The following is a 22607-nucleotide window of genomic DNA, read 5'->3' as shown; positions in this document are numbered from 1 at the left end:
GGTAACAAATTATACTATGGTCACAACCGGTTAGATGGTTGGACGGCCGTTTGATGAAATTAATGCGGTGGCAGGGGCCCAATTGTGACGACCACTTTTTGCATTTGCTTCGTTCTACAAACCTTTTACATTATTATTACTATTACTATTATTACTGTTATTATTTATTATTTTTGTTCAAAACGATGCGGTCTCATGAATCTTGTACGTGCTTCAATTATTCCGAGCGCGTTGCACGCGCCGACCCCGTTCCAGTGAGATCATATTGTTATTATTATGACGAGATTGCCTCTGAAGGATAACCACTACTACAGTCGACAACCGTCCTGGGGAGTTAACTCGCGAGGAAAAACAAAATCGAAAAAAAAAATGAATAAAAACACCACGTTGCAATATTAATGCGGGTTTTTCGGGCTGAGTGCGCGCGTATATGGAGTCCGCATGGCTGGTGGTTTTCGCGGGTGCGCAGCAGATGTTTACAGACTGTGGTCTACTTTTCGTTTTAAATGTTAATTTCGATAAACCAGTGAAATTTCACAGAGGTTTGACCGTTCTTTTTTTTTTTTTTTGGGGGGGGGGGGGGTCTTATACCCTTGATAATTTTTGAGCGTTTATTTTTTTTCGCTTCCTAAATATAGAACCGACTCGATTATTTTCTATTTATATAATTTGTATACAATAATATATTTTTTAATTCGTTCTCGGTTCACATACGACTATGGAGGTAAAAACTATAAAACAAAAAAAAAATAATTAAAAAATACTATTATTTTTTTATTTTATTCTAGCTTGAAACTATAACAATATCGTTATAAATAACTGCATTTATTTTTCGTTCTCAAATGTTACCCGTTAATAGAATATAATAGTAACCTAACCGTAAATACAATAGTATAATATTTTAATTATTATGCCATGACACGTGTACCTACTTTCATTGCGAATTACAATCATATACATTACAATAACTGAACTACTGTAGTAAAAATACATATATATTTTACCTGCTATATTTTAATCTCGGTACATTTTTGGATAGGTACTAACTATGATTTAAGAATATTTAAATCAAATTTTGATGATGTGACTTTTAGTTGGTCATTGCAAATCAATTTAAAATTCACTTGAGAGGAAGAATAAAAATATCGTTAACAAATACGCCAAGTATCGAAAACTAGAAATTAAAAGATATGAACGAAAATAATATAATAATATGTGTTAAAATAATATATTTTTCATATGAGTATAGCGATTGTAGTATCATCAAACCAACAGATCTTCTGGTTTTAATAATAGCGTTGATCTGTTATGTTACCTATAAAAAAGCGCTATTGGACCAGTTAAAAACTTATTAAAAAAAATTTCACTGGTTTTGTACGGTAAAATCATTATTTTTATAAATATATGTTTCATTTATAATATTGTAGTTTTTATCTAATTCTCGATTTTTTAAAATAAAACTGTAATGCTGCATGCAATACTAGTGTTTAAACGCAATACAATAATATTAATTATTTCATTCAAATTAACATCAAAAATCAAACTTTATTTAAAGTGCCCGAATAATCGTACAACATACAGTCTCGAATAATTGAAATACATCAATAATCATTTATAACAAATATTTGAATTTTATTTTATAGCACAATATAATTATAATATACAAGGTGTCCCACAGAGATCTGACATTCTGACAAATGAAATAACTTTTGTTCTAATCAATATTTAAAAAAAATTTCTTTTAAATATAATTCATAGACACTTGCGCTATATTTTTAGAATTCATTTTTTATTTTTTAATAATGAAAATAAAAAACTTAAAAATTTTTTTTTCGAAATATTCAATATAGCCAATTTGTAAATTTGATTAAAAAGAAATTTATATGGTAAAAACACTTATTTAAGTCAAATGGCTGATTTTTTACAATTTTTTTAAATATCAATATTTTCGTTAAGTAAATTACGATCTAGTTTATGTTAGAAACCTTGTAATCACAAATAATAATAAAGTTTTTTAAAAATATTTTTATAAGAACATTTTTAAATTAGTGCATGTTAAAATCTAATTATTTTTTTTATTGTATTTATTTTAATAATATGTGATGTATACCTAAACTATAAATTACTATAATTTACCTAACAAAAATATTGATATTTAAAAAAATTGTAAAAAATCAGCCTTTTGACTTAAATAAGTGTTTTTACCATATACATTTTTCTGAAAATCAAATTTATAAATTGGCTATATTGAATATTTCGAACAAAAAATTTATCAATTTTTAAGTTTTTTATTATCAGTATTAAAAAATAAAAAATGTATTCTAAAAATGTAGCACAAGTGTCTATGGATTATATTTAAAAGACATTTAAAAAAAATATTGATTAGAATAAAAGTTATTTCATTTGTCAGAATGTCAGATCTCTGTGGGTCACTCTGTATGTGAAATATGGTTCAGAATCATAAAGGTATGTTTATAGTACCTATGCATTGCATAATGCATCCAAAATTAAAATAATATACATTCATAAATAGCATAAGAAATGCCAGAAAGCAATAAACTAAACAAATAATACTTATCTATGAAATACACACACACACAGATTGCGCTAAAGCTGTCAAGGTATTCTTAAATTTAGTCTGATTAAAAAAACGAACACAACTTCTGAATTCGACGCGTTTCTGAAAGTTTTAGAATTTCCATTTTTTTTTTCATTTTGGGAACGATTCCTGTCAGTCCCGACAGCCTTAATCAGACACTTTCCATCCAGAAGTTTATTTTTTTTTAAGAAAACTTTCAGAATAGTTTTAATAAATTTTAAAATTTTTGACAATCATTCTTGGAAACCACTGAATTCATTACAATATAATTACTATATATCTTAAAAGCTTAATAAAAAAAAAGGTATTCGGTATCACGCAATTTCATAAATATTTTTTTAGGTCTATGATTAAAGTTACGGTTATCTTTAAATTATTTTGCTTGATAATAAATAAAAATCCAATGGTTTAAAATAATATTAATGATAATATTAAAATCCTAGTAATAAAAGCAATAAAAGCAATATCTCTTTCTAGATAAATATTTATTTATATACTTTGTACATTCATAGTTATTATAGTTACTTTTATAAATATACTTCTGTGCTTAACCGTTAAAAATTATAGAACGTTATATTATATTATTATAGTACACACAAGTAAATATGAAATAAATTTTATTATTTTACGATACTATATTATTTTCACCAAATATCTACTTAGCAATAATCAGAAAAAAAAATACAAATACAAATGATACGTTTTGATACATATATGGGCATGTCAAGTAAAACTTTTCAATTTTACTAGGCTGACAGACGTTCTTGAAAATTGTCAAGACGTATAATTCGTTTTATAAAAATAAAAGCTCCTTTTATAATCTTGAAAACACTTAAATATTTCATACTAAAACGAACAACGCGATTTGACTCTTTCATATTTCTATTTATGGTTTGATTGAAACGAGAAGGCACCTGTATAAGAAACATCGGTGTTTCTTCAAAATATTATACTCAACAGAACAACTTGTTGGTAGCAATCCAAGCCAAACACTTTCATAAACCGATATCAGCACAGAACAAATTACAGAGAAAATGCAATTTCATAAATTCGGTTTTAGGATTTAGGAGCAATTATAACTCGAGATTAAGGTTTGTAAAGGTCGTTTTAAGCTTTTTTCTTATCCTGTTTTATCTTTATATATCAACTATACTGCGTAGGTATCTATACCTGCTTTATTGTATTTGTTCCGAGGAATTCATTAGACTCTTTTTTTCCCCCGTCTATGTGCAAACTCTGATTGGCTCGTGTTTCAAAAACTTCACGTGATAGTGTTTCTTTGTGTCAATCGCGAGTCATTGCAGAGGGTAGAAAAAATGTCAGAAACCTGAATGACGGGATCCGAAATTACACGGTTCAGATAGTTGAAAGAAAGACAGGCAGAGACGTATACAGACAGAAAATGAAAATGCACACATATATACTATTTGCACACGTTCACTGGCAATACATGCACAGTAATATATATATATATTTGTGGCAATAATGTATCGAAATATCACCGCCAATACTTTCAAAAGTAAATTACATCTTTTTTTTACTGTATTGTGTTTTTACAAACAAGAGTTAAGAAACGAATTTCGACAATGAACAATAACTTTGAAAAACTTAAATCGTATCACGACTCTGTACACCATAACAGACGAGAGGTGGAGTGTGAATCTTTTTTGTCTATAAACTTGGTGAGTATACAGAGAGTAGGAGTGTGATGAGATAGTGTATATACATACATACATATATATAAAGTCTGAAGGTAGGGACAGGGGAGGGAGTAGTGCGCTCAAAAATTGTTTACAACGGCAAGCGAGATGGTAAATGAAAAATGGTTTTAGGGAAAACGCGTAGAGTTTATTATAGAGCCACAGAAGAACGACGAATTAAAGGCGCCACGTCAACTTTTGCGAGAATAGGCGAGTGGCCATAGACGATATATATCGAGGGTAATAATAATATTATTATTATAACAACCGATACGATAACCAATCACGAACGAAGTAACACATACGTTTATAAAAATCATGATAATATTTATTTCCGTTATACATAACATTTACAATTTTTATACATCACATATTATTATTGTTTGTTTCCTGAAAAATATCGAGAATACAATAATTTGCATATTATTATTATTGTTATTATTATTATCGTCATACTACGTACAGTTGTCTTAAACTATATTCGACACTACTTTTTTGAAAGAGCCGGATGAGAAGTATCTACTGCAGTCCCCGAGGAATTTTATCAGCTAAGGATGTTTATAAAAACAATTAAAGCGTACAGTATGACTTTTACAGAATTTTTTGTCGAAAACTGTTCAATTATGAAAAATGAATAGCTGGTAAATGATGACTTAAATAACTGAATAGTGACAAAAAAAATTTCAATTTATACATCTAATAAGAACTACAAGCAGTATAGTGAGTAACTTAATAGTTGCTCGTGGTTCTAGTAAATGATGAGACAGACATTTAGTAAATTTCAATAGATTATAGATAGTATGAATTTTGTCAAGGTATTAATTAATATTATGTAAAAGTTAAGAAAATACTCTTTTATGATACATTTACGATCTACTTATAATTAGTATAATGATAAATTTCAATTTAATTGAATTAAAAAGTAATCAACGTAATCAATGGAAATAGTTGGGTAATAAAATAATATATTATCGATTTCCTTGATCATATTACTTCAATTATAGTATTATCTGTATAAAGTCTTGTCGTTTAAATTATTTAGAAACTACATACACACAATGATATAGGTACCGCTGAGGAAAATTATATCTGTCATATTTTAACATATTATATTTCTAACCCACTCCTACCACTTAGTATTTATATTACAATATAGCAACTGATCTCAAACATCTCTTGCCTCTCGGGCCTCTTTGGTTCGCTTTGTAATCGCTATCTAATGAGTAATCGTAATTTTGATGTTTTCACTATTTACCTCTCATCCCTTTTATGCTGCTCATAACCACGAATTATAGCACTCGTGGGTTGTACTATGTCTTACTATATGGTACCACAAAACAATATTATACCGAACAGTAGGTTGACCCAATCGCATGCTGTTATCATTTTTTTTACTATCGATTCGCTTGTCATTTTTGATTCAAAATCATAAATTACATTTTGTATAGAATTTATTTTAATACTTTGGAAAATAATTAGATACTGATAATAACTAGGCTCATAATACATTTTGATTAAGGTAAATTGCAGTGTGACTGTGCCTAACTTGTCTCACCCAGCGAACAGCCATTGCTCGGTTTAGTAACCACAGATGATCTACAGCGAGGGTTATAATAGTATTATATCAACCGATGTGATAACTGATCCTGAACGAAGTAATACATAAGCTAATAAATAAAAATGGTATTCTTTTCCGTTCTACATATTATAACATAAATATAAATATGATTTTTACACATCACATATACTGTTTGTTCAGTATTATATATAAATGTTGAGAATATAATACATATTACATATTATTATTTTTAACACCATACTACTACGATGGCTGTCTGAAAATGTATTCGACACTCTTTTGTAAATTGTGGAAAAGTATTTTCAGTTCTCGAGTATTATTGCCTAAGAATATACATGAAAACGGCGTTGCGCAATGTGTATAGATTTCATCGAAAATCGTTTAACTATAAAAAAACGACTAAGAAATAGTTAAATATAATAAATAAATATAATAAATAGTAACAAAGTCGATACAAATGTTACATAAACCGTATTATTAAAATATATTATATATTATTTTAGACTTCGGGGGAAAAATTAAAAATTGATAATGATAAACGTGCGAGGCGCAATAAGCTCTTCAGTTTTAAATAATTGTTATAACCATTATATATGAATATCAAGTGTTTAATGTTAATATAATTTAATATCATATGTAACAAACATTAGATTCACCAAAATAATGAACAAAAGTGGAGTGAGATAATAATGAAAAAAAAATTTATAGGTGAATCATCCAGATTGGTTGTTAAGGTTCATATTATGGCTTAATACAGACGTAACGAATGTTATTTTTGGACAGCTAAGCCAACTCCAGTCCCACCATAACAACAATATTATATACGGTTTATATTGCGTTATTCATATTACTGAGGAAAAAAACCACGTCGACGTTATCTGACAATGTTGTGTGTACATTTTTTTTTTAATAACTATATATATATATATATATATATAATATATATACGTAACTCTTGTGTGTGCAGATCGTATTTATTATGTCAAAAGTTAATAAAAAAACTCACGGAAAAGTTTAAAATTGTTATTTAATTAAATTAATATGATGGTTTAATCAGTTTAATATTGCAAAGTAAATATTGAATTCAACTTTTGTATTATTTTAAATGAAAAATATAAAATACTATAAAAACCCGTTTAACTGTATAATAATTCAATGTATTATGTAGGTACCTTTTGTTTTACATAAAAAAAATACTTCCATTTTTTAAGTTAAAAAGTGACGTCTTGTTAATTATAAACTTTAATAATAATGATAATCAAAAAAAAAAAAAATTCAAAACATGAACATCTTATTTTTAAGCCATTGGTTAATGACTGAAACAAAATTCTTTCTCTGAAGTCTTAGTAGTTAAGTAAACTATATTTAGAATAAAGAATAAAGATTTGTTCATTCTATACTATAGGTTTATAATAAAATATTTCATGTTTATGCGTATATAATAGCTGCAAATAACATGTACCTAATAAATAAATATCATGAAACTAGAACTTATGAAACGAAAAAAGAGGCATTAAAAAAACTTTCCCAATTAACTTTTTTGTTTGAAAAATTAATGGAGTGTATCGGTATCGAAGGAAAGTTGGGCACTTAATTTTTATTGAAACTACATCCAATGTTGCGTTCATTAGGTAAATACATGGATAAAAACATTTAAATCAACATAGGTATTATTCAAACGGCGTTTGTTCGATAAATAAAAATAGTTTGATGATAAAATATTAAGCAAAAGTTTAAATCGCTATAATTTAATATTTACAATATCCAAACGACTTATGGTACCTAAGTCAAATAATTTATTATATATTTACATTATAAATAAATACGTCTGCACTCTGCACACGATGTTTCGTAATTATATATTGAGTCTAATTGGTAGGCATTATAATATTAATATCATACCCGCGATATAATTTTGGACGAGTGATTTCAAAACGATTCGATATAATTATTGTTGTTATAAATTTTCACAGCTGTTCTATATCAACAGTGATAGTCCGGTGATCTTAATGTTAGTATTACGTATACCTCCGTATACCATTATATAGCGGTTTTATTACGTTTTATTTAGTTTTTTCGTTTAATGACTATACGATACGCGCCTGATAAAATCGATATCGACCTTGAATGAATTTCACTCATAATCGGATAACAATAATTAATAAAAAAAATTCAGAATTTTTCTTTTGTGTCATGACTATGTTAGTGAGAGGTATACAACATTATGCTACATTTCCGTCTTATCATCTGATAATTGAATAGTATTGTAAGTATTAAATTAAATTAAAAAATTGTGCAAAATGTTTTTTTCGACAAATGTTAATATGCCTAATAATTACTTCGAGTTGGACATGATTGGTTGATATGTAATGTTTGACGGTTTCGATATTAATTCTGTAGAGTGAGAGGAGAAAACACCCTTCCGATGACGTGGTCACGACAGTTATAGTTTTGTATATCTACCTATAAAAAAAAAAGGGGATTTGGCGAGTTGGTTGGTTCGTCATGTGCTATATATGTGAAGGCGTATTTGATTATCACACGTCTCCGAGGGTGAGGAGCCCTATATTATTATTATGTGAGTAAACCTCTATGTTATTATATGACCACCCGGGGCCACTCGAGGCCATGCGAATTCATGCCATTGTAGCCACGTATGGCGATCGTTGGACTTCCGCGCAATATGTCGCATTTCGCTCGCATCTGAAACGCACTATATTATTATATCATAATTATTATACGCACAACCATCAGCGCTATAAATACGTATTAATATTGCACAGTGACGATAGCGTGTAAAAGCTCAAACGCAAATAGTATATGATGATTTACGCGCGTGCAAAAGGCCGCAGCAGCAGAGCTGGACCACCCTTTACGACCCACAGTGTATGATTTACCAACGCCCACATAGTACAGACCGCCGCACAAACTATAGTGTATACTAGTGTAGATTTTTCGCCAGTCATGTGATGGTCGGAAGTTACAATCCGGTGGAATAGGAATGAAACTCGGGTAAACTACATGCGTGCGTGCGTGTATGTATGGTATATATAACCATCCGGTGGTCTCGCGAGGAAGTTACTCTGTGCCCGCGGCGGCAGCAAGGGTGGTTTTCTCGTAAAGATTCGTAATGCAACACTACTGCTGCTGCTGCTCACTCACTCGTTGTTCATTGTATAATTATTATTATTATTATATTGTGTACTGAAAATTATATAATATACCACGTGGCAGTGGCGGCGGCTGCGTGACGTGATGACGTGGACCACCACCGTCCACCGCCATAGCAATGAAAGCGCATACACGCACGAACTAACGGACCGCGGAGCTATAATGTGAAACTGAATGGTACGCATCGGTAAATTGTGATAATATATGCAACTGTGTGACACGATCACCACGCGTTGCCGATGACGATGACAATAACAGCGAACCACAAGAGACCACGAACCGAAATGATTAGCGAACGAATTTTCCGATAAGTGATTTTTATCGAACATTATAATATATTGTACATTATATGAATACAATTGTGCCGTGGAGACATATACCATGTTACCTCCCGTAACGGCCTTCACCAAATAACAGCAGATTTTTTTGAAAAAAAAAACTATACATATTTGGTATAATCAGAATATTCTAAAAAGCAGACATCTTCGAATATTGGAAACAATTTCAGTGGACGAGATGTCTTCAGAAAGTTAGAGGATTCACTGTACTATGAACCTAACCTAACACAATACCATGGTGGCAAATCCTCTATGTAAATGATCAGAATATATACGCGTTACATTACAAACTAGAATTAACATTGGGCTTTGCATAGGTAGTCAACCGTAAATAAGCAGTCTAAATCGTGCCCAGTACCCACCTATATGAATTTCTGACGCATCTGTGTAATCATTTGGATAATTTGGTATTACTATAATGATATGACATTGTGATATAATAATATTATTATCGTTTTATGGGGGTCACGTGGTATTAACATTATATAGATACGCCTTTATTTTTTTTCAATGAATAAAAAAACTAACAACGATCAGTCTCGTAAAGTACCTACTCGAGTAAAAGCATTCAAATAGATACTCTTTAAGTACTCAAATACATAATTTAAATACTTTCTCAAAGTATCTGTATTTAAAATAAAATAATGATTTTCAAATACTTATTAATTTTAGTTTATGTATTTTCAGTTAAAATTTTGGTCACGACTTTAAATTAAAATTAAAATTCAGAATACTTTATACTATGATATATTTTTAAATGTGAATAATTATATTCAAACAAAAACTGAAAATACTTCGACAAAGAAAGCAAACGGGTATTTTAAAATCATACGAAATATGATGCGGTGTTTATTCTTTTTAAAATTAACGTAAAACGTGAGATAGGTTTAATTGATTTATAACGTTTAAATAATATTTAATGAACAATTTGAAAATACTTGAAAGTATACCTATCTATAAAATATTAATGTTTTTTTTTTCATATACGTATTTTATATAATTTTTAGATTAATATCTATATCTGTATTTGAATACTTTACAAATGACCTATCTCTTACAAGACTAATAATAACGACGTAGAACAATTATATTTATCAATTGAAATTTAAATATGTGTGTACAACGTATTATTACTATATTTATAGTATTATTATTGTGATCTTTCGTTATCGCTACAAAGTTTGCAAGTATGTATAATAATGTATATTGTATTATAATACATCGTTGATGTTCGCATATAACCAATATTGAATAACATTGTTGGCGTATACTCCAAGCATTTATTAGTATAACTTTTCATCAACTACCACCGGGATCTATCGCTGCAAGTTTCACCAAAATAAGTTTGCAGCTTAATATTACCCATTCTATCCGGGTAAACAGTCAACCTGAAAATATTTCGTCTTAGCGGTCAACCTTGTTCTAAGTACCTACCTATTTAATGCATACTTATTAACATTATGTACATAATTCAAAAGGGTTCCGAGATGCTTATGGTTTTGTTCTGCTGTAAAATATTTTCATAATCGTATCGGTTACTTGCATACTCGTGCTAATTTATCTCATTTAAAATAAACTGTATTATCAATTTCGGTGACAAACGATTTATGTAAGCAATAAATTGAAGTCAGAGAAAACTATAAAACTGTAAGTATACACAATTAATTTTATTCTAATTTAATAGTATATGGGTGCTTATCTTTGAGAAGACAAAATTAATAATATAAAATATGTTAAAAGATTTAACATTAAACGGAAACATCAGATGCATTTTAAGATCAAAAGAAAAGATAATTTTCTGCAATATTAAAAATATTCCGATGTTAGTATTATTATAATATATTTTTAAAACCATTCGCTTGAAAAAAGACGATCTTCTAAACGTCACGACGGGGGTTGACGGTCGAATATGTAACCCATTTGTTGGCCACCAGCAGGGGAACTTGACATTTTGACCGAAATGTCTTTTTGGATACAGATGGACCTCCCCGTGGCCTTTGCGCTCTAATGAATTTCTACCAAAGTAAACGAAAACTTCATAGGGCATAGTGTTTGAAAAGGTCAAGTGATTATAGCCACTAGACTAATGTGTATAAAGCAATGGGAATTTTTATCTCTTTGGCGTTTGTAATTTAAAACATCAAAGTGATTTTAAATAGAAATATAACTAAAAGTAATTACTTATGATTTAGTTAAATAATTATATAGTAGTAATAATTAATTGTACTATTTTAGTTTCGATAATAGAGTATTGAATTATTTTAATTTTACATAATATATTAAACCACAATAAAATAAAATGTAAAATTTACTATTTTTATCATACAAAAAATTAATTGAAATATTAAGCTATTACGCACTAATAGTGAGAGACATATTGTTTTTGTTTCAGTAATTCCATGAACAAAGTAATTTTAAACAGATGTTTTGTTGTGACTTATTTCCCTGATATAAGAGAATTGTATAGTTTATAATCAGTTGGAAATTAGTTTAACAATCGTAAAGGGACATATTATAAGACATATTAAAACAAAATATTATAATATTATATAGGTAGGTACTCTTGAATTTGGATCACATCCACTGAACAGACATTGTATCACTTGGTTGTTTGCCAAGAAACCTGAGGACACCCTAAAAATTAACTCGATTCCATGTGTACACCGCGCGCAAATAGACCTTTAAACAATTTTGGTCGCGTCCTCTTTTTCATCGTTATTTCTTTCATTTTTTATTTGATTAACAGGGCGGAGAACGAGAATTTACATCTTACCGAGCACGTAAGGAGCAAAGCATTTTTTTTTCCATTTCCTTACCGAACCGTCACCAACCCCAACAAAAAAAAGGTCGTCCTCTCTAGGGAAACGTAGCTAAATATATAAAAACAACTGTCTCAAAATCAACTTGCATTCCCTGTGGATGTATGGTAAAATAAAGAACAATTGAAAAAAATAAATACTTATAGGTAGTTATGGGTGTTTGTTTTCTTTTTCTAATCAAATTATATGATGATATTTGTATTGATGGTGAAATTAATCAACTCACGAAAATGAAGTGTCAAAAAGTATCAAAAACAAAATAAAGAGACTAACTAATTTGAAAATTTGATTGTTTGGGCGAGAAAAAAGAATTATTCTAATATATTTGACTTAAAAAATAATTAAAATGCAAAACAGCAATGAAAATCAAAAAAAAAGAATCATTTAAATTATTTTTTTGTCATCTTAGTCTGTCCCTTGAAATTATGATAAACGGATTTTCAAGGTTTTAGGTTTAAAACAATTTGACAAATTATACTCTAAGATAAAAGTTAGATGAGGAAAATGTACAAAGAAAAATTTTATTATTATCATTATGATTATTTAGCATGGTTATTATAATTATTTTTTTAGAATAATAAAAGTTGTCACTACTCACAAAACCTAGCATGACGAACTTCAGTGTAATTTTAGATTTAAAAATATAACTCCTCAGTCTCCACTATAGTTACATTAATTATTGTCTGGCTTTTCGCTCATTTTTTAAACTAAAATTAAACATTGTTTCGTTTTTACCACAAAAATTAAGTAGGTAATAATATATGTGTACAATACATTATTTTAATGATAATTTTAAAAAAAATAACACAACTTTATTAAATCACCGGTATAACAAAATTAAAATTTAAAATAATAATTATTGATTTATTTGAAAACTAATTCCAGAAATTTAAATTAAATAAAAATAAAAATAATTTGCATACGAGCAAACGTAGTATGCAACAATGTATTGTTTGTTTATTAAGCTTTACCAAGAAATTTTTTTTTTTTGAATTTTTTATTTCTATGTTCATTTTACTAAAAACTTTTAATCGTTTTTAATATATTTTGTAAAAAATGAATTAAAAAGTTTTTTGTTCACGAAAAAATATCAATACAAATAAACAAGTTGGGTTTAATGCATTTTTGTAGGAAATATTTTAAACCCTTTGCTTATTCAAGAACTAACATAATGTAATTAATATTAGGAATTACGAATAATAATATTATAAATACATCATAATATATACGCCCATAAAGTTTTTAATTCCGACTTTTGGTCAATAAAACCATGTTGATGCGTACTTTAACATTGCAAACCTTGTTAACAATTTATTGTTATGAATAATTATGTACACAACGTAATGACAAATTACTTTTTTTCATTAAGATTTCAGTGGTAGAAGCCGTGAGGAATAAGGTCTCGACTTAAAATTCATTGGTACCGTAATTAAGTCATAAGTGTGAAGTCAGAACGATAGTTTTCGGTGAGAAATGTGTTATATGCATTGAGTGTGTAGTGTGTGTTTGATACGGTAAGCGTTGTACGTTAACGTAGGAGAAGCAGTGGGTAATACGTCGGTGGCGCACGTAAACCTTTGTGAGCGGTGGCAAGTAAAGAATCGAGCACAGGACCACTTTAGCAAGTACAACTTTTCGGATGCCATGCGTGTGGCGAAGTGCGGGAAAGCGAACGTTGTATATATGGTGATAGGAGGGTGACGGCGATAAAATAAATTACAGACGTCCATAAACAAAAGGCGTTCTCCCCGTCATTGTTAAGGGCCTCTTATTTGTCATTTTATGGGTATTGCACGTCATAAAAGTAAAACAAAAAATTCCAGGATAGAAAAAGAGACCTTTGTGCAAGGAGTGTAAGGGAGACGAAATATATATATAAAACCTACCTTCCCGTGATAACATAAGGTGGTGGTGGACCGGCTGGTTGGTGGCGCTATTGAGGTGGTGTAACTGGTGGAAGGGTTGCCACGAAGGGGATGGTTAGAGGAATTTTACCGTTGCCAAAACCACGAACGCGTTGTATATATATTTATATTTCACCCACGGAGTATGCTGGGTAAACCAACGAATTCCGTCCGTGCCAGAGGACAAAATGTTTTTTAACTACACACACATACAAATCGATTAACGACGCGTACCCAACGCACAAAACTCGGAGACGTTGCCAAACGCTTTTTACACGAATGGACCCGACGACTGCGACAAGCCAAAGTTAAAAAAAAAATTGTCGAAATACCACAAAATGGTGACCACGCGATAGGTAGACACTTTTGAAATATACATAAAATATTACTGGTGGGGGGGGGGACGTTTGTGGTCCAATAATACCTAACCAATAGTTGCCACGGCAGTTGACCGAGAATGAACAAAAAAACACTTCAGTATCATGCGCTTGTGTACTGATTTTTGCAGAAGATCCGTAATTAGTAATATTTTCATATTATATTATATATTAAATAAAGAAGCAGTAATCGGTAAATATGGCAAACGCCTATGAGATATTACACTCGGAATACTTAAACAGCATCGATTATTGATGTATAATAACTGTTTTATGATGTGTTGTTTTGTCAATATTATAGTAAAATTAATAGCGCACCTCCGTAATACAAGCTGTATGTATAATATAAAATGTATGTTGAAATAACGGACTTACCGGAAGAGTGAAGTGGCGTGGTGGCCAGAAGCAGGTCGATGGTGCCGTCGGTGAGCACCTCCGCCGAGTCCTGGTAGCTGATGGACAACGTGGCCGTGTCCGTTTGCCGGGACATCTTTGACAGCATGGACGCGGGCAGCTCGATGGTCTCGTCCGTCTCGCGCAGCTGCAGCGTGACTGTCTGTCCGTCCGGGCCAGCGGTGCTGTACATGAACACCGCCGTCTGTTGGGGCAATGCCGACGCATAACTGCTCTTCAACGGAACCCGGATCCCAGGCAATCCCTGTTGAAACACAATGATGTCCGTAAGAAGGCGTTCAAAATACGGCCGACAACAGTGTTGTAGGGGTAGGTACTTATTTATAGTACGTATGATGTTTATAATACAATAAGGGCTCGAGTCCTAAACAACATAATGAAAACAAGCTGTTTTAAATGCACTCAAACCGCAGACTAAGATCAACTAATATAGTACAGTGAAACCTCCCTTAACGGACACCTCTCGATAGCGGAAATCTCCAAATAGCGGACGAAATTTTGGTGACAAAAAATGTCCGGTATTTAGAGGAGGTTTCAATGTATAATAATATTGATGGTTGTGGTAATATGGTATTTTAAACACCATAGATTTTTTGGGGAATATTGATTATTATTTTGATGTCGCGACGTGACTGGATTCTGGTGTATTCGTGTATTGTATGCCTCCCGGAAAAAAGACTTGCAGTTTACCTTACGCTTTGATTACATCGAAAAAAATTATAAGGGTCGTAATAATTTCATCGAAAAAATACATTGACCCGAACGGGAAAATTAAATGAGTATCAAAACGCTATAAATCGTAATATTTTGTCAAAACGGCATATTATATCATCTAATATAATATGTATCTGGAACTCTAGACATGATTGAAAAGTCATGATAACACACCTTGAATGTATAGGTTAGGTTAGGTACAATTATCTTATTTTAATTATGCACACGAGTACAAAATATTATTAAATTATGATTACATCGGATAAATTGCGATTAGTCTCTCTGGAGCAAACATATCAAAGATACTTTCTTTACTACTTTCAATACTAGCCCAAAAATATTGAATGGTACACTGCGCGGTCAGTGCGCAAAAAAAGTTTCGGAAAAAAAACATTCTAAACACATTTTACTTAAAAAATACAATGAGGTACACAAAAATATTATATTATCTATCCCTAACATAATTATTACGACACAGCTCATAAATTGTGTTTATTTTATATCGAGAGTCTATAGATAGTCGGTATATTATATTATGCAGAGATAATAATACACTGTTTCGTTACTATTAAAACTATTAGGTACACGTGTGTTATGATGATAATTATTATTATCAGAAGTGTCGCGTGCACATAATTGGAGTTGATCTGATCGTGTTGTGAGCTGGTTACAGCATGTGGGTAGGTTTTCGTCTTGCCTTCAAAACCGAATTGGTCGGTCGTGAATTAAAACCCATACAATCGGTTCACCTTCGACGGGAGCAGCGGCGGCAGAGACGGCGCCCGCGCCCGAATAATCGAATTCGGCGTGCCAACTCCATACACACGCCGCCACCACGACGGTGGTAGATAAGAAGCTCAACGGTTACGTGCTTAATTTGGGTTTGGAAACTTAATAGTTTCCCCCGGCGAAGTTTTCTCTCGGAAATTACAAGGATTTAATGCCAGCCGAGGGAACGGACGCAGGTGAACGATGATTTATACCGTAACCATGGTAACCACACAATGGTCGGACCGTCTCCCACCGCAACATAATATACACTCATACGCAAACATACACAAACACACGCACACACCGCTACTAACCACCACCGCAACCACCTCCACCGCGATCGTACACGACCGTGATCCAACTTTGCACGAATCAGTGTCAGGGCACGCGATACGTCGCATGTTTTACACGTAGGTGTCGCGACCACACTTCACTCTCGCCACTATCATTCAATGTTCGCATGAAATGGTTTTATTGGTCGAAAAATATAAAAAATAAAAAACTCGCACGCAAACCTGTGTTTTTCGACGGCGGCCAACGCAAAATTCTAGTGATGCATTTTCACCCGGAATCGTCGGACGAAAGAATTAAAACGTAATAAAAAAAAAAAACAATTCTATCGTCGCATCGAGATGGCCGTCGCCGCCCCGTCCGCTAGTGCACGCATTGCCCCGAACTAGTTCAACTCTCCAATATTGTGTGTCGAGTCGCTTAGATCACGAAGGTCACACTACGACATGTAAACGTTTCGTACCGGTCGATTTTTGTTTTGCATAAAACGCGTCACTTGGACAGTTGGACGTCACACGTATATTATATTGCAATTTTCAATGCGATTGCATCGTTGGCCGTCACCCGCTTTCGCCTCGGCGTTGATCTATATATACAATATGGCTGGCGCTCGCGTAATAATATTATTAACTATACTCGAATAATACATTTATAATGCATTTCAAGAGTCCCCCAACAAGTGTCTACGCAGCATATCATTGTAATATTATTTTGTATTTATCATATTATATTACCTACGTAGGTATCCGCACAGCTGGTTTGAAAGTCACGGAGCAAAGGTGACTGCAAATGGCGGCTGTGTCAGTGTCGTGCTGATTCAATCGATTCGCGCGTTTTAAACGTGTTTTGTTCGAGTTTGATTATATACCTATATTTGAGACTTGTCATAACTGATTATTGTCGTCAGAATATCGCGAATATCCGTCATATTTGTGATGATAGTATTCGAGCGGTTTTCTGTACAATATTCACTGGCGGTAGTTTATATGCGCGTAAGATACGTCACAGTAATCGCGTAATAATACGATAGGCATAATAAAACGTTAGCACGGAGCGTCACGTCCAAGTCAACCATCAACGACGGTGACGGACGGTGAGGTTAACTTGCAATAATATTTATAATGTTATAGGTATGATAATTATAATATTTATTTTTGTCGTTATAAAAACGCGAAACGCGACATCGGTGCGCGTACACGTTTTACTGCGGATAATTGCGGAAAATTGGTTTTTGGAAAACGTATATAAATAAATCGTAAACTACATACCATCGTATTAATAATTCGATTATTTTAATATCACTGTCCCTCGAACGGTAAGAAACTAAAGAAACGGTAACGATTTATGTTTGTGACGACGATCATTATAATATTTTATTCAGAAAAAATATAGCGTTTAATCGTAAATACTCGCGGAGGCACTGAACTGAATACGCGGAAGGCGAAACGCGTATTGTCTGCAAAGCCTTAATATGTCAACCTACTACGCAGGCCGCCATTTTGAGCTTGCCAATGTTCTTTGTATGATTCATTTCATAGGCAGAAATATTTTTTTTTGTTTAGCGTCTCCAGCTTTTCTTCCATCGATAACCCTGTGGTATGCCGGTGGTATTTCATTGTTCTTATACCGATTAAATGTGGATGGCCAACACCACAACAACTCCTCTAGCTGGTCTGCCTCTTCCTGCGGTTGGCCCCACTGGGATTTCGGCGCCCGAATGAACGATTCTCGCTCGGCCACAGTTAGCACTCGTAGCGTTTCTGTCGAGTCCTCATACCCACCGCGTCCACTGTCGGCCACGAGGTTCCCGAATTGTGCGACGCAGGGCCAAGGCCACCGTCGAGTACTTCGCCTTTTTCCCTACGATCGTCACCCGCCAAACCACTTCCTCGCCACCACTCGAGCAGACACCGACCTAGGCGACCTCTGTATAAAACTGCCAAATCAACGTCGTCGTCCTAAATAGATAACAAGTGATACCGAAACTGCTCTTGATTTTTTTTATAACGCCATATCGTCGTCGCGTATAGACCTTAAAATACTGTACAAGTTACGCGTAATGTATGGCAAGCGGCATAAGATTGAGGACGCTTTTCGGTGACTGAGCCGGACTATCGTAAGTGCGGGTCAACCGCAATGGCCTTATCGACAAATACACAGTACTTGTCTAGTAGTGAAAAAACTAGCAAACTATGGTACGACGTAATGGTAAGGCGTAATTTAAAAACACCAATAAATTGGTAGGTATTAATAAAAAAGTTCAACGTACCTAGTATTTTACTGCATTTTTGTTTAAAATAAATTTATTTAACTATGTAAATTTTGCATGGTTTTATTTTTAATCATTAGTGGTAAAAAAGTTTGAGGACCACTAGCTGGTCTACGCTAAACTGAGCATAGGGATTCTATGTGGGAACAAACACTGTCAGAAATTGCGCAGATGAGTTTTATTGTTTATTCCACACGTCAAGACTCAAAATGGCAGCCTACTAAGGTGGAACACGTTGTCAGACCCTGCAATATTCGTTCAATATTATATTCAATTCAGTGCTCGGAGGACTGCGAAACAATATAATGCGGTGAGAAGAGAGACCGTTTCGATGATGGTTTAGACTCAGGGTACGAGAGGTATAATATTATTATTTGGCGAGCCGTGTTAAAATGAATAGTTCTATAAAAAAATGCAATCGATTCCACGAAAAATATATTAATGGGAAAACGGTCGTTCAGGGCGATATGAAACAAACACAATTTGTGTGTAGGTGCGTTATTATATATGTGTGTATATTATATTGTATTATGTACGTTTTTATTATATACAAAAAAATAACAGTCGCGGATGTTTATTTATGTTTTATTAGATCACTCTATATCGCTATGTGTGTAGGGTAATGGGTCAAGTTTTTCGGAGTCGAGAGCGTTCCATAATAATGACGGGTGCCGTAAAAGTCATCCGTCATAACTGTCACATGCTGCTTATACATATATATATATTATAATGATGCCAAGTGTTATAAAACACAAAATATACATTTTCCAAGAGAAATATAAGCTCTGGCGGGTCATTTTACAATCGTTAACGAAATATACGTCAGCCAAGCTAAGTAATTTTTTTTTTTAATATGTTTATTTATAACTCGTCATTCTTCAAATATTTCATGCTTAACATGTGTTTGTTTTTATTATAGTCGCAACGAGTAAGCACGCGTGGATCTTATTATTGCATCGTGATAATATAATATCATATATTAATAATTACAATAAATATGTAACACAACAATATAGTCTTGTACAAAGACGTGACGACCGTGTGTGTTTGTATAATTTCGGGAGGAACACGCTTATATTATCAAAATAATATAGTCTTGTTATTGTTTGGAATCGAAAACGAAATGAAAACGTGCACGAACAACAATGTCCTCGGAGGCAATATATAAGCCACAGCTCGGCTGCAATTTAGAAAAACTAGGAGAGTTATTATATTATATTGTTACCCCGTCACCAGGACAATTCGTTCGTATATTTATATGACTCACGAGCTAATGCCACCCGGCCAGACTATGATTTCCGCGGAGACCAATATAATATAATATTACATTGTCCGAGTGTCTCGCTGTCGGTTTCGATCAACTTTATTCTCGAAGATATTCGTTTGTAAATATGAATGCATTCGTGAATTCGTTCTAATATTTCCGGCGGAGTATCTATAATTATATTGCATGATACTATATTATGCGCACCGCCATCTATTAAAGCGTGATAAATATAATAAATATTATACTGTAAGCGTATCACTGTAGTATAAAAATAATTATATTATTATTTAGGTAATACAATAGCGTTATATAACCATTATCAAATAGGTACGTAAAGTTGACATTTAAAGTAGTGACTGTGTGAAAATATGAACATAATATAATTAAAGCCGTATAGGTAATCGAAAAAACATTGAATATCTGTTAAACAGATGAGAAGAAAATTATTTTATCGCTGCTGGAGAGTAGAAAAAAAGTGCTAACGGTTGTAAACGATTTTAACCAATACAAATTTGTAATACGTAGAATTACAGAATATGTATAATTGGATACATATATACACTATTATATAAAATGTAATAGGACTACCTATTTGACAAATTTTTCTATCGAATATTTCTAGTTTTTTTTTTTTTTTTTTTAACTATTATTTCACATTGACACTATAATTTTAATATTTTTGGCTATATAATATGAACGTGTAAAATATTCTTTTGATTAAGACATTTTTTAAAATAATTATCAAACTTAATACAAAGTAAAATTTAAATATAAAATTATAAAATCAAAGGATTCTTAATTTTTTTTAATTTCCTTGATTTTATTCCACAGAAGAATACTTGGTGTTAAATTATTATTTTTTTTTTAAGGTATTATAGGTATAGTTAATATTAAATTTGGATTTGCATTTATGATGCCATTTCTATTTCGTATTTATAAATTGATAACCATTATTGACGCGAGGAGTTTTGTAATTTTTTAATTATTCATAAGAGATTCAAGATTAGTAATTACAACTGTATTTATTTCCGAAATTGCATATTATGGACACCACACACATCTGCTTGTTATTAAAGGTTTTAATTATAAACTATTAGTAAGAAGTGCAAGGTAAGAATAAACTACAGATACGGTTAGAATAAAATATGGTGTTATTTTCTTCGAAATAACAAAATAACTGAGATATTGTTGAAAAAAATGCCTGTTTCAACTCTTATATACATACAATCTGCATTTTACATTAAGCCAAAAGAGGAACAATAATATTATAATCATTTTTTTTTAAATTTTCATCGATCCATCGATATTCTAATACCATGATTACACGATTTCTTAAATTCTGATAGCGAATTTAATAATTCACTAATGTGACCGAGTTAAAGTAAAGTTGAATCAGTTGAACTTGTATATAAATGCTCATTCATTAAATATTTGCAATTAAAACCTATATTACTAGTATCTATATGTTGTATACACTTTATTTTTTTTTTTAATAATCGCATTATTATGCGAATTATCGTACCTATATTTAGGAGTGAATAGATTTGGGCTGTTCGAAGCCATTCGTATAAATCAACTGTCTCTACTATTCACACGATGATGCATATTTAATACATAACCAATAATGCATCCGAAATTTCGAACGTTAAAGGCCATAAAATATGTATCCCCAAGATGCAAATTCTGTGCGAGAATCGATCTCACTAATAGATATCTGAATAATTTAATTCCACTGATGGGCGGAGAAAAAAAGGAAGATAATTACATTGTAAAAGGTCATAAAATATGCAAGTGAAATCTTCGAAATCTCTATTACGCGACCAACTGTTCCGGCGGAGAAAAAAAATAAGGTTTAATGAAATTGTATTTTTTTTTTTTAATTTTTTTTTTGCTGACGACTTATTGTTTACTCTCATAATGGGATTTGAACGTTTTTCGCTTTTTCAATTGCCTTTAATACTCGTTAAGATACTGTACTAATGGAATTTTTGATGTGCTTAAGTGGAAAACAAAGGCTTAACCGTGGTGCTGCTACTGGATAACCGGAGAGGGTCAGTTGTTTAATATCGAAAACTTACAAAGGTTACTCTCTCTGTAGTCAGTCTTATTGAGCAGGATTAAAACTTTGTTTATCAGCTCGTCGTCGGTGCTGGAAATCATTCAGTACCTAACGGACAACGCCGTTATTTAGTATTTTGCTCAAATGTATAGTAAAATAATGTATTATTATTGTTTATTTATATTGTCGAGTACGATGTTTTTTCTTGGATTCCCAATTGAACTTTTGTTTGAATTCTTGAATTAAATTGGAAAACTATAAAACAAGGCACGACGTTGCTTTTATTCTATTTACATTTCTAATAGGCAAATAAGGTGCAAATAATTCAAATGTAC

At 31.9% G+C, this 22607-nt stretch overlaps 1 protein-coding gene across 3 annotated transcripts in view; it reads right to left on the bottom strand.

The window, feature by feature from the left end:
• The window catches only part of LOC107164382 (uncharacterized), a 277547-nt gene that overhangs the window by 153280 nt on the left and 101660 nt on the right, over positions 1–22607 (bottom strand). For all 3 annotated transcript variants that reach the window (XM_089228629.1, XM_089228631.1, XM_089228630.1), the window contains exon 3: positions 14863–15145. In XM_089228629.1, the coding sequence (XP_089084755.1) occupies positions 14863–15145 (283 nt within the window). The remainder of the gene's footprint in view (positions 1–14862; positions 15146–22607) is intronic.

This window comes from Diuraphis noxia, unplaced genomic scaffold (genome assembly GCF_037042655.1).
Source record: "Diuraphis noxia isolate RWA-SAM2 unplaced genomic scaffold, SU_Dnox_SAM2 contig0005, whole genome shotgun sequence".
NCBI lineage: Eukaryota > Metazoa > Arthropoda > Insecta > Hemiptera > Aphididae > Diuraphis > Diuraphis noxia.
Note: the sequence above shows the minus strand (reverse complement) of the source record. Positions and strands in the feature narration are given on the sequence as shown.